The sequence below is a fragment of the Populus euphratica genome, unplaced genomic scaffold (genome assembly GCF_000495115.2).
Source record: "Populus euphratica unplaced genomic scaffold, PopEup_1.0 scaffold299.1, whole genome shotgun sequence".
Classification (NCBI taxonomy): Eukaryota; Viridiplantae; Streptophyta; class Magnoliopsida; order Malpighiales; family Salicaceae; genus Populus; species Populus euphratica.
The window spans coordinates 130,763-144,212 of NW_011500183.1; the positions used below are offsets into that span (position 1 = coordinate 130,763).

Here is a 13,450-nt window from a genome sequence, read left to right on the forward strand (position 1 = left end):
ATATATATATATATATATATATATATATATATATATATGTATATAATTTTCTTTTTTCCTTTCTTTTTTTTACAAGGATCTAAAAAATAGGCAATAACAAAATCCATGACTCTTTCTTTTATGATTCAAATCTAACACTTTCATATGCAAAAAGCATGTTTCTCTCTCTTAAATTAAAGTGGTGTTTGTTTTTACAGCATCATCATGTTTTTAAAAAATTTTGTTTCAAATTAATTTTTTTTAGTGTTTTACAACGTTTTAATATGTTTATATAAAAGATAAATTTTAAAAAATAAAAAACATTTTACAAACAAAAAATACTTTTAAAAAATAATTACAACTAAAGTATCAAACATTACCTAGATTGTGTTGACCGTTTCTTTGATCAGCTTTCCCTATCTCAAGATCCAACCACCTTTCAATTTCCCTACCAACCAGTGAGAGGAGTGAAGAGAAGAGATAACACGCATGAAAGGGTTTATTCCATAAGTATATGCTTCCCTAGGGGAATATGCCCAAGGATATATATATATTCTTCATCAGAACTTGGAACCAATAGATTTAAGTTTATATTTTGTTTTTTTTGCGGCAAGGAAGCTTCGCAATGCCTCAAGGCCACTTCTTTTACTTTTTTTTGCAACCATGAATATATTTGTTGATAGTCATCTAGTGAACATTGAAAGTCATATTAGATGACCATCAACGAAAACATTCATGATATTGCAATATGCATATGCTGTTCTCAGAACTATACTTGGATGGCCGCTGCAGCTGCAATGGATTCAGTGCTGAAAAACTTTAAAGAAGGAGAGCAAGGTGTAAGCTGTATCCTTTTCTTTTCTAGTTTTAGATTCCTTTTGTTTTCTGTGTAATTTTCCAAGCCTTGATGAATGGATCATTGTCACATCACACCCAATCAAACAAAGGAGATGAGCTTAAACATCACCATAACAAGGGTTTTTTATATAGATTTATTTTTTTCATTAGTTGTGATGCATTTGAGCTGTGTTGCAAAGGCGTACGCTTCCTTCCGTACCCTGATGGGACCACGTCTTGGGATTTTGTTTCTCAAGCAATAAGATTTGAAGAAGGATACATTGTTTCATGCAAGAAAATTGGCCAGCTTCCTGGGTCACCCTTGGAGGAAGAGTTCTGCTTCTGCAAGGTGTGGTGAAAAAAATCTTTGACTTGTGTAGTTTTGAGTATCTGAGCAACTTCGGGGTGAATGCGACCTGCATATATCACAAGGCTCTACCCCCCCCCCCCCTGATCTTACAGTGCAAAACAAATCGTTCTTCAGGATAGGAAAGATAGATTTGGAGGCTGGCAGAGTTATTTAACGATCGAGATGGCAGAATTATGACTATCAAATAGCATAACAGAAGTTAAGTGACTCAGGAATTACTCTATTTGCGTTTGATTATTGTCTTGGACATGGAAAATCTGTTTTAAAAAGATTAAAAAAAAATCATTCTAAAACTTTCTCAAGACCATGTCTTTATTCCTTCACTTTAATCAAATATATTTTTGTTCTGAAACACTAGCGAAACACAACCCTGGCTAAAGAATGCTCAAGAGATGCCGCCATTAAGGTACTGTTGCGTATTTGGAAACTAACGTGTATGTATGTTGTTACCAAGATCGATGATCAGTTCCTTACTCAGATTAATCGAACTTCCAGACCTATGATCAGGCATTAAGAAAGTAAATTAACCATTGATGGGCCACAAAAATCAAAATCCAGTAGTAATGTTTCTAGCAGCTAGCTTATACTTACAGTGCATGCAGGACATACTTGTTCTGATTAGCAGTGAGTGTATCTTCTGTTTACAACGTTTCCGAGAAGAGAACTTCCTACACTTCATTTGGCTAATCCAGTACGTCGTAGTAGTAGTAATTTTATGTTGCTTTATGTTTTAAGACTGAAGAATGAGCTTGTAAAATCCTATTTGAAAGGGTATCAAGTTATTGCTAATTACTTGTAAATTAATTGTCCCTTCTTTTTATTCATCTTCTTTCTTGGCTTCTAGGCAACGTGGGAAAGAAAGAAATCTTCTGTAATCTCGTATCGACCCAACCAGTTTCATACAAGATGTTTAAACAACTTGGTCATGGCTTGATCATGACTTGAACCTAAGACCAACTTAAGATTGTAAATATTCAGTCTGTTCTCATTCAAATCGAAGCGCCGAAGACTTAAGCCTTCTAAAATTGACAGGAATCTGAGGGATAAATGTTTGCTTGGCTAGGTTTGGAGTTGGAGCTTCAAAAGTTTGGACGGAAAACTCAACCACCATAACCTAAATGTGTGCTCCTCCATTAACGGGGGCAGCTCTTTTAGCTTTTTCGAGTCCAGGCACAACCAAACCAAACTAATCAAGACTAAACTTGGAATATTTTTCTTGTGCAAATTTTCTTCAAAAAGGATATCAAGGATGGCAATAAATCAGTTTTGATGAATATCTTGTGCACTCATATCCGATACAATGCACTCATAATTATCAACTATATATATATTAACTACAATACTAAATGGTGTTGGTGGATCATTGTGCAAAATGCATTGTAAGTCACCTCACGAGGCACTGTAAACAAACTATTCTAAGTGCCGTTTCTTTTTTTCTTTTAATTTGATTCTCATTGGACCAAATTATAATAATTCAGGGGAGGGTGGGATTAAAAGACGGAGGACCAAGCTAAAAAACATGTAGGGAATACTTGACTTTAATAAGTTTAGGTAAAAATTTTATTGTAGTCCTTATACTTTATAAATCATTGATATTGGGTCTTTCTAGTTTTTAAAATTAAAAAGAAAAATTAATTTTGATTTAAAACTTTATTTTTTATATTTTTTTGGCTATTGCTTAAGAGGGAAGAGAAAGTTGTTAGAATCTAGTGCTAGAGAAAGAAAATCATTGTCTACACCAATAAAAAACCCTAAAAATATTGAAATTGATATCAAATTACTCCTTTTGATTAAAGGAGCTATCACATTAGGGGTTTTTTGTACTTTAAAATTACCAAGAAAAACATATATTACCTTGGTAAGATTTTTTCTATCAGGTTAATCAAGTATAAGGATGGTTTTTGGGTTTTTTGAGGCTATCAATGGGTTTATCAAGTTGCCTATAATATTTTTTTGGTATCTTTGATAAAAAAAAAGGTTAAAAATTTAGTTTTTTCTGTCTAAAAAACCATTAGCCTATTTTTTTGGCTATTGCTAATATAAACAACACGTTGTCTTTCTCAGCAAATAACGTGTCGATTGAGTTTTTTTTCAAAAAAGTTAGGGCGGACAATATGTCATCCGCCCTAAATGCAAAGAGAAAAAAGAAGGTTCAGCTGTACAAGCCTAGACTGGGTTACCAAACTCAACAATGCCTGTATTTTCTTTTTCTTTTTTTCAAAATAAAATAGTATTTTTAAAAAATTATTGTTATTTCTTGTATTTTTTTTAGATTATCTTTTTATTTATATTTAGATTAGTGTATTTTCTCTCATTTATTTTGTTTAGAGAGCATCTTTAAAATGACAATTATTTTTTTGTTATGAGTTTAATTTTTGAAGAAGTTTTTCTAATTCATCTATAATTGTATTTATTTTATCTATTGTATAGATGAACTTTATTTTTGAAAATAATTTTTTTTATTTTCAAATAATATTTCTAATATGTGTAGATGATTTTTTTTTCCTTTTATATTATTCAATTAATTTAATGTGTGTGTCTATTTCTATTATCGTTTGATTTATTAAAAAAATACTATTTTCAAATAATATTTCTCATATATGCAATCTTGCAAGATATCGTTTTACTTTTATTTTATTCAATCAATTTAATGTGTAAATCTATTTCTATTATCATTTGTTTGATTACTTTAATAAACAAATTTAGCAAATACAATCGGGTAAATGTTTTATCTTTTGCACGATTAAATATCTTGATCTACACATGTCTATTGATTTTTTTAATTTTATTTTTAATTATTATTTATTATTTCTTTTCATTTATTAACACATATAGCTATTAATTTATTTGATTACATATATGCATAAATTGTTTTCATTTATTTTTACTTAGAATTCTTTTAATTACAAAAACATATCAAAAAAGCCTATATGCATAGTTGTTTTTTACTTGAAAAAATATGAGTTAAATATCTAATAATAAATACTTAACATGGTTATAGTATTTTTTCTATTTTGCCTCTCTGAAAACCAGCCAAATGCCTAGATAGTGGTGGTGATATTGTTATTTTATAAGGTTTCATTTGTTATTGCTACATTAATAGTACATTGATAGGGTGTATATTTTTCTTTTCAAATATGTTATGCACAGAGAAATAACTTCATTATCATTGGTGTTTTAATCCTTTTTTTTTTTGCATGGTAAAATAATTAAATTACTCCTGAAAGTTATGTGTTGTTCATTATAGTCAACGATGTTTTGATATTTTTATAATGATTTTTTTTTTGTAGTAATTGGTTGGTGGAGAGGTTTTATTGAAATTTTATTTTTTGGTGTAAAGTAAAACCACTTGGAAGCCTTTGCAATAAAAATAAAATAAAAATTACTTGCAAAGTGCCTTTTCATCTTAGCTTTTTTGTTATTCCTGGGAGGGATAAGAGACACTTTGGCCTTTTATTATATATAAAATATTAAAATAAAAAAAATTATTGGTACATTCTAGATTAACAACAGTAGGTGAATGCTACTTGTGCTATTCGAGTAATGCATACAATGATATCTAAAAGTAAAAAATCAATTGCAAAAGAAGATGGTGTTGGAATCACACCAACATTCTCTACATGGTGATATGGCAAGTGTGTGGTGGAGCTCTGGTTATATTGCAGTTTTTTTTTTTTAATCAAAGTATAAGTGTATCCTATTGTTTATTTTATATATCAAATTTAGTTGTTATTATTTTTAGTTCTATATTTTTTTGTTTTATTTTGATTTTTTTTTAATTTTTATCCCTACCATCTAGCTTAATTTTATTTTAATGTCAAACTCAATCCTCATTCTTTTGATCTTTTAACCTTTTTTAATTAATTTTTTTTAATTTCATTCCTGAACATTTGATTTTAATTTATTTTTATGTTGAATTTAGCCCCTTCTTTTTATTGTTATTTGTTTTGTTTTGAATGCTTTTTTATTTTATTTTTCAAATTTAATCCCTTGGTATTTTTTTAATTGATAATTTTTCTTTGATGTTTTTCCCCTTCTATAGGGTTAGTTTTGTCCTCACAACCAAGATTACATGTTTTATAGGGTGACTTTGGTTTTTTTATCCTTTTATAAAATTAATTTATTTTTAATTTTATCATTTAAAATTTGATTTTTTAACCATCTTCGTGTCTTTTTTTTTTCACTTTTTTTTTATGTTGGGTTATTTTGATCCCATGTTGACTTGAATTTTTTTCATTATTTTTTTAATAATTTTTTTGTTTCATCACTAACTTTTTTTATTAAGAATTTTTCTCGTTAAATTTTGGATTTGCCTTTTATGCAATTGGTTGTGATCTCATGACAACATGCATAGGTTTTGAAGGTTAGCAAAATTTAATTTTGATTTTTTTAAATATTTGTTTTAATTTTATTCTTCAATATATACATATTTTTTTAATTGATCTTTTAATCCATATTGTTTTTTTCATAGTTTTTTTTTATGATAACTTTACTTTTTTCACCTTTTGTTGATTCAAATAATTATTTAATTAAACAAAAAAATTATCTTAAAAAATAAGGTTATTAGATATAATTAAGTGTATAGCTCGTGTTATAAGCTTAAATATCTTAATTTTAATTATCTCTTAATCAAATATTAATTTATTTAATTAAATTTATTTATAATTATTTTTAAATATGATTTATAATTTTTTATAAACATGTAAGGAAATCTTGTAAATTAATTAATTTTTTTTAAATAATCTAACCCGAAACAAAACACAAGTTACATGGCTATATCATTGTGTGTGTATGTGTGTATTGTCCACAGTCACCAACTAAAGCAAATTATCCTCACAACTCATCGTTCACCCCCAAGAATTTTACTCAATGCTTGCTTTCAAATGTGCTGGTACGTGCTCTCTCTCTATCTCTCTCTCTTTCTTTCTAACATAACTTGTGCACAAAAATCTATTCTTAAAAAGGATAATTGCCTTAAAAACGGCAACGAAAACTGAAGAGAGGAAACAGGAAAGATATTGTTTTAGTAGTGAGATGTATATTTACAACCGCCTTCTTTCCAATGGAAGAAAGACCAAATCCTTACCAGCAAGCATGCAGCATGCTCTCAAGAACCTTTACAAATCATTGAGCTCGTGCACAACCTTATTTTTATACAGTTGACCTCATCAAATTTGGACGAGAAACATCACAAGAAAAAAAAAATGAAGGGGAGCAATTTTCTGCCAACAGGTATTGAGCAAGACTACATCAAAGATTAACTACAGGAAAATAAAAAGGGCGGGGGGAGGGGGGATCAAGATCTTTTGACATTTGATACCAGAAGAAGTTTCATTTCTATGAACCTGTTACATATCCAATAAGGCTACACTCTTTGGCTCCTGAACCTCACTAGTCTCTTTGTTTGAGGAGAAGCAGCAGCTGTTGAGCGACCTGCCAGCGACGAAAATCCACCTGAGAAATCTCCATGAACAGAAAAATATCTCTGATGACCTTTTTTCTGATAAGTTTTCTTCTCCATGGATGGTTCCAAATGCAGCTCACTTTTAGGTGCTTCATGAACGTAGAAATCAGAGATGTTGTAACCTCGTGCAGCACCGGATGAAAGGCACTCATATTGGCTGCGAGTTTTTTTCTTCATGAAAGCTTTGTAAACCAAAGGAATTAGGCCCTCCATCAAACCACACCTAGAACTTCCTGTTCTGTTTTTGGTTCTTCCCTTTCCCTATGAATGCAACTACAAATCAATTGTTTGAATAAGGCTTGGAGTTATAGACTTTAGACCTTGGTGGGTTTAGTGGTGGCCCTGGTGGGGGCGTGAGAGTGATATACCACTGTCCGCAAAACTTTTCTCTGATGCGGGGATTAAAAGTCCAACACGTCTAATTGTATCTCAAGACTTTTAGAAAGAAACTAAACAAAACTTCCCGTATTCTACAGTCTTTCCATGAGATCATCATTATCATTACAACAAAATAGAGCCAAATCATGTATAGAGACTGAAAGTATATCATATTATAAAAAATAAAAATAAAAATCCTAGTTCAAAATCAAACAATGGTGATATGGCATGATATTGAACAACCAAAATGAAGAATCTGTCTATTACAATGCATCAACTATACCTAGATATCCCTTCTACAACTTTTTCTCATTTCTTTATAGTAAGCAAAAGATTAAAGAATCATATGTTCCTTTTGCTGACCTGGTCACGTTGAGTGAGTCCACGCATAAACCATCTAGTGAGGTTTGAATTGGCAAACTCATCTCTCATGACAAAATACAAGTTAAAAACAAACACTCAGGCACAAGAAAGCAGGGACATTTTACTGTAATAAAGAATTTGACCACATACTTCTATTAAACCTGTTAAGGCCTTTTACAACCACCCAACCAGTAAAAATATCCCACCACTTCATATCTGGCTGCTAAGACTATGTTTCGTCTGTCACTTCTAGTTATTACAATAATGATTAGTTATTGTGCTATGATAATCGAAGTTGATTTGGTTGGTGTCACATCAAAAAGCTGTCATCTATTGACCACTGGCGGCACAAATGAAGCTTTACTGTCCATTGATTCTGTGAAGCAGAGTGGCCTTAGGTCCTTAATGCATAACTTTCTTCACCACAATCCGTAGATGATCATAGCCGGCATTGATGGGTGGAATAATTAGACAAAATGTATATGCCTTAGTTCTTGTTTACCTAATCATCATAGGAGATGTGGTGATGGTGACTTAGAATAATAGAAGCATATATAAGAGTACTCTGGGTTTTTCTTTTTCTTTTTCCTTTTTTATCTTAAAACAACATAAATGATTACTAAATACTCCATTTGGATTTTGTCAAATTAAGAGGCGACCTGCACAAGTGTAATATCTAGAAACCAAATCAGGGACTGTTTCTTGGAAGATTTAACCTGTGATGTCTACCTGACATGGCAACTAACCCTCTGGATAAGTTTAATCAAATTACTTGCGTTGACAAGCAATGCATATGCACACTATATGATCTTTCTTGTAGGATCAACGTCTTGAATCTTAGATCAAGTCGCGATCTGATTATCCCAGGGGCAAAAGAAAAGGATAACAATGATAAAGAGCCACAAGAGATCATTTTCAGTTTACTCGGATTCAGTCTACTCGGATGTCATAGTCCATGTTCTTTTTTTAGTTCAAGAACCAAAATTTAGGTGCTCTTTAGACATTATCGAGGGTTTCTTCAGGAACAAATTTCCACAGATATCCTTGTTCATGTAAGTGATAAATAAGTGGCTGTAAGATGCTTACTTCAAGTGTTATTGAAACAAATCCCAGATGCATCGTGACATTGTCATTAACTCAATAAGCCTACACTGCCTATGACATCTCCAGCAATTGGACTAAACAAAGCTGATTACAAAGGATAACATTCAGGTTGTCATCTCCTTGTGAAGCCGAAAATCCCTTTTTTCCCCCTAATTGTCATGACCATTTCTTGTCCATACTGTCCCTCTACTTCAGCAAGTCATACTCCTAAACCTGCAAGATTATTTCCGCTACAATACCCAAAGATGAATAAATTCCCACAATCCATGAGATATAACTCTAGAATGTAACACATCGCGAGAGATTTTCTTTGCTGAGTCACTTTCTTGTTTTGGAACTAGCTTGTTCAATTAGGCAATGAAATTTCTAGTTAAAAGCTTGCTTCTACTTGTATCCACACTTTGAAATTTAATACGAGAGCCGTGAAATGGTTACCTCAAATACAAGACTGCCAGAGAGGGTGACTTCGTACCAGGACCACAGCCCGGCAAATCAATGTAGTCAGTCACTGCAAGACAAAGCTTATCATTTCCAATCTATTTGTACAACTGGCCAAGAAAATAAAAGGATGAGAGATGACAATAAATGGTTTTTAATCTCAGACCTGCGCGAATGGCAATGGCTTGCAGAAAAAGATCCTCTATTTGCTATTCCTTGAAAATGCCACTACATGCTCTTTTCTTCTAATACAATTGCTCATATTTACTACCGCATCATTACTCCACAGCACATCCAGAGATCATAAATTGGTTGTGGTTTAAACTTCATTGTCATACACCTAACAATTACACTTCTTCTTTGATTAGCATCGACATCCAGGCCCAGGCAACTTGCTCTGTATTTTGAACTCTAGTAATAATTTTCTGTCCAATTGCTATATTTAGTAATAGCTATATCCAGCATATGTAAGATTCGTTTTTATAGACCTTTTGCCTATTTTGAGATGGCACATCCTGGTATTTTGAAACTGGAAGGGCTGGGCATCATGGACCGTTCATTCATCTTTCTGGCCAGCCAGTAACACTGCACAATCATCGTCAGTTAAAACAGATCTCTCAACCTATGTTTACCACCCTTTTTTTTTTTCCTTTGCTATGCCGCTCTGTCCCCTGACACCTTTTTTTACGAGTCTTGTAAACACAGTAGGAAAACAAAAGCTATGAACACGCAGAAAAACACATTTCTGAGATCCCCAAGACATCAAATGAGATGTAAACAATTTAACAATGGAATAAAGAGTGTTAATGGATTTTATATCACAACGAATATCAATATTTAAACTAAGTAAAATCAAGAGAAATACAACTGAAATACAAATTGTGTAACTAGTACAATCTCGATCCTTAAGAACCACCTTTGAGCTAAAGCTTGCCAGAGTTTCTCTGATTGAATTAAAAAACAAAGGAGAGGAATTATACTTGAAACAAATGGTTCTTGTAGCATAGGGTCCAATCTGAATCATCTGAACAAACAAGACCACCACAATCGGTGTTTATGGACTCTGCACATGAACATGGTGGCTGAGAAGGGAGGCTATCCTTGGTTTTGTCACCTGTTCCCTGTTCCCTCATTACATATTCAGTAGATCCAAAACCGTTAATTGAAATGCGATCAGTTGCTCCATCAACATTGAGCTCGGGACTCTTATGGGATTTTAAGCAATCAATTTTGCAGGCACTGCCATCATGCTCTTCATCAGACATGTATCTACAACAATCAAACTCATCCATCTCAAAAATACGACTTGCCAATCCTTCCCTCCAAGATATTCTCATCTGAGATTGTGATACATTCTCGATTGTAGAATTAGAAAACCAAGAAGCACGATCATCCAAAATTTTGTGAAACTTAGAAAGATCGACTGAATTGGAAGGCATGGTCAGAGAATCAAATCGAAAACTTGAATTGGTTGGATCCCATATTGATGCATAGCTCTTGGGAGATAAACTAGTCATCTGAAGATGCTCAGCCACTGAATTGAGTTCAGAATCAAAGGTACATTTCTTTCTATTACCATCTACTTGTAACCAAGATGCGCCAACTCGTCTATCTGAGCTAGAATCAGATTGGGGAGTCTGGATTACATTCCCGCTACCCAAGGAGCCTATGGAGAATGGAGAATTCTCTCCATCTAGGCCACGGCTATTATTCGTCTCTTCTTCTAAAGGTGAAACAACAAAGTCGTCACATGAAGGAGTTCCCAGAAATCCTTGAAACTCGGGAAGGGGGAGCTCACTGGGAGAAAGCAAAGAAGCACTCCTCCTCCTCCCAGCACTAACAGTAGAGATACTTCTGTTAGCACTTGTATTGCACAAATTCGGTGAAAAGCCACCATAGCCAGATGAAATTGAAGCAGGAGAATTGTGCATGGCACGCACCTCCAATCTCTGAAAACCGCATAACCTGTTTCGAGAATTCTCCTTCTGGTCCTCATCCGCCTCATCGCAGGGTGATAAAATCCAATGCATTGAAGCTTCAATAGGCAAAGGCAACACAGAAACAGCAGAATTCTCAACAAGCGCTATATCATTCACTTGTTCAATATCCTCATCACCATCAAAACTACCAAGTGCTATAGCTTCTCCACAAGCGAGTATCCCTCTAGGCCTGCACTTCCTCTTGTCAGTGACCCCAGACACAACATGACCAGCACCATAACAAGTAGCAGGAGTAATCGGTTTCCCTGTCATTAGCTTCATAGATGATCCACATTGTATCTCTGGTGATACTGAGGGCTGAACTGGAGGTGTCTTGGTAGCGCTACTTGTTGATTTTGAGTCAGTATTACAATTTGATGATTTCTCATAAAAATCATCATTCATAACCTTACCATCAACTCCGAGATTCAAACCAGACCCACTGGCCACTTTACACAAAGGAGTCAAATTTGCTTCACTACCCTCATATACTCCATCAATTATCACCTTTTTCAACTCTCCAGACCCAGATTTCAGCTTATTATTTACAAGACTGCTACTTGATTCCGAAAAGGAAGAAACTTTAGCATTAGCAATTTCATTTCTAGAACAAGTGCGTTTCTTACCAGATTGCCATTGGTACAGACATGGAGGATGGTTTCTCTTCACCTTCTCCACCTTTTTTGAAATGGGTCTCCCAAAAAGGTTCTGCCTTGATGAGTTCTCCTTTGTGGGTCTCATCATATCAGGAGCTGACATGGGGGTTTTTGAGGAGAAGGGCTTTACTTTTGTCAGTCTCTGATTATTACTGCTATTATTGAAAGGAGTTTTTGCAGTCCTGGAAGAAGAAGAGTGAGAGAGGAAGAACCTGAGACAGCCCTTAGGAGCTTCAATGGAGGATAAAGAAGAAGCATTGCTGGTGCTATCAATGCCACCATTATTGAGATCTTGAAGTGGGTTTCTTCTAAAGCTTGGCTGATGCTGAGGCTGTTTCTTTCTCCTATGGGTCTTGGTGGGTTGTTCTGGTAATCCAGTTTGGCGTTTTTGCTTGTGGGTTTTTGATGATTGGTTCATTTGGCGAGAGAATTGAATAGAGAGAGTTACAGTTTGAGATCTAACCCCAAAAAGGGCGTGAATGGATGAGTTTTTTTTTGGCAGGGAGTTGACTGATTTGATTTGAATTTGAGAGGTGGGGGGGAGTTTTGCCTTTTTCTGAGTTTAGCCCCTTCCTTTGTTGTTTTCTACAGAAATACCGTTGGATTAATGGCAGCAGGTTAATTGGACCCTGCTTTGTTTAATTTTTTTATTCCAATTACACTGGCCTTATCTCAGGTCAAGGGGGCGTTTGTTTTGCCCGATAAATTATTTTTCTTTGCTGGCTAAGGTTCCGTTTGATTATTTGGTACACTTTATATTTTGTTATGATCATAAATTTAAAAATTTAATACTCAACTGGAGTTTCCAGCACCAGCATTATGATAAAAACAGGAGATGATAGCATATCCATGGGTCCCGGCTCTAAGAATTTGCGGATCCATGGCATTGCTTGCGGCCCTGGACTTGCATGAATTGGGTCCGTTCTCACGACTTCTTAATTTCTCCTACTTGTTTCTTACAATTAAACACAGTTAACTCAAAATGATCAAAACATAATTATTGCTGGACAAGATGCTTGTTTCTTGATCTCTTGCAGCAGCGGTAAAAGGTGTTGTCTTCAAGATGGAGTTGGGAAAAAATGAAGGGGCAGACATTGTTTTCAAGATAAAATATAATGATGAAATGAGCCTTTGATCCGATCACCGTCGATCACACCCACTGCCCCAGATTGACATACAGCCACACAATTAGCATTGAATTTTATTTGTGGCTCAATTCAATACGTGTAAGGGAGTCAGAATGGAAAGAAGGCACAAGTTGACATGTTACCATAGATCAGCTGCAGCAACAAAGGATTAGTCATTCCGAGACAGGAGGGACAATGAAGAAGAAGAAGAAGAAGAAGAGCCGTGTAGATTTGTCCCCAAGGGCTCATTCTAGATTTTGAAGCACTATTGATTGGCGTCGGCCCAAGTTCATGAAGGGGAAGGGCTGTTCTGGGTTATCAACACACAACATGATATTCTGCCAAAAATAAATATCTGTGAAAATAGTATAGTTCAAGGGCTGCAAGAGACACTGAAATATAACAAATGTGTAATTGAAAAACATATAACATCAATTATATTTAACATTTCAGAACTATGATAGCTATCAAAATACAAAATATGTTCATTCTTAAATAAACCACCAACGTCCATGTAAGTTCAAGGTATGCTCAACATCTTATAGCATATGTTTTCTTCCCTGAAACAGTCAACCCACGTCGTGATTTCTAAACGCATATTCTTAAATATTACAACGAACGACATGTAAGAACTTATCTATTCATGTTTTTCACCACGCTACCGTACCTGCTCTCTTAATATTTTAAATTTATTGCACTCTTGTTTTAGAGAGAGAGAGAGAGAGCAGAGGGCCGGGGGGGGGGGGGGGGGGGGG

The 13,450-nt window shown here is 34.2% G+C and overlaps 1 protein-coding gene across 1 annotated transcript; it reads right to left on the reverse strand.

Moving 5' to 3' along the window:
* Positions 1-9,690: 9,690 nt before the first annotated feature.
* LOC105111556 (uncharacterized) lies at positions 9,691-12,130 on the reverse strand. The gene has a single exon (XM_011006952.1). The coding sequence runs from the start codon at positions 11,984-11,986 to the stop codon at positions 9,908-9,910; it is 2,079 nt and encodes a 692-aa protein (XP_011005254.1). The 5' UTR covers positions 11,987-12,130; the 3' UTR covers positions 9,691-9,907.
* Positions 12,131-13,450: the final 1,320 nt, after the last annotated feature.

Coding starts and splice junctions, on each gene's coding strand:
- LOC105111556 (XM_011006952.1), bottom strand. CDS start 11,986: ATGAACCAATCATCAAAAACCCACAAGCAAAAACGCCAAACTGGATTA.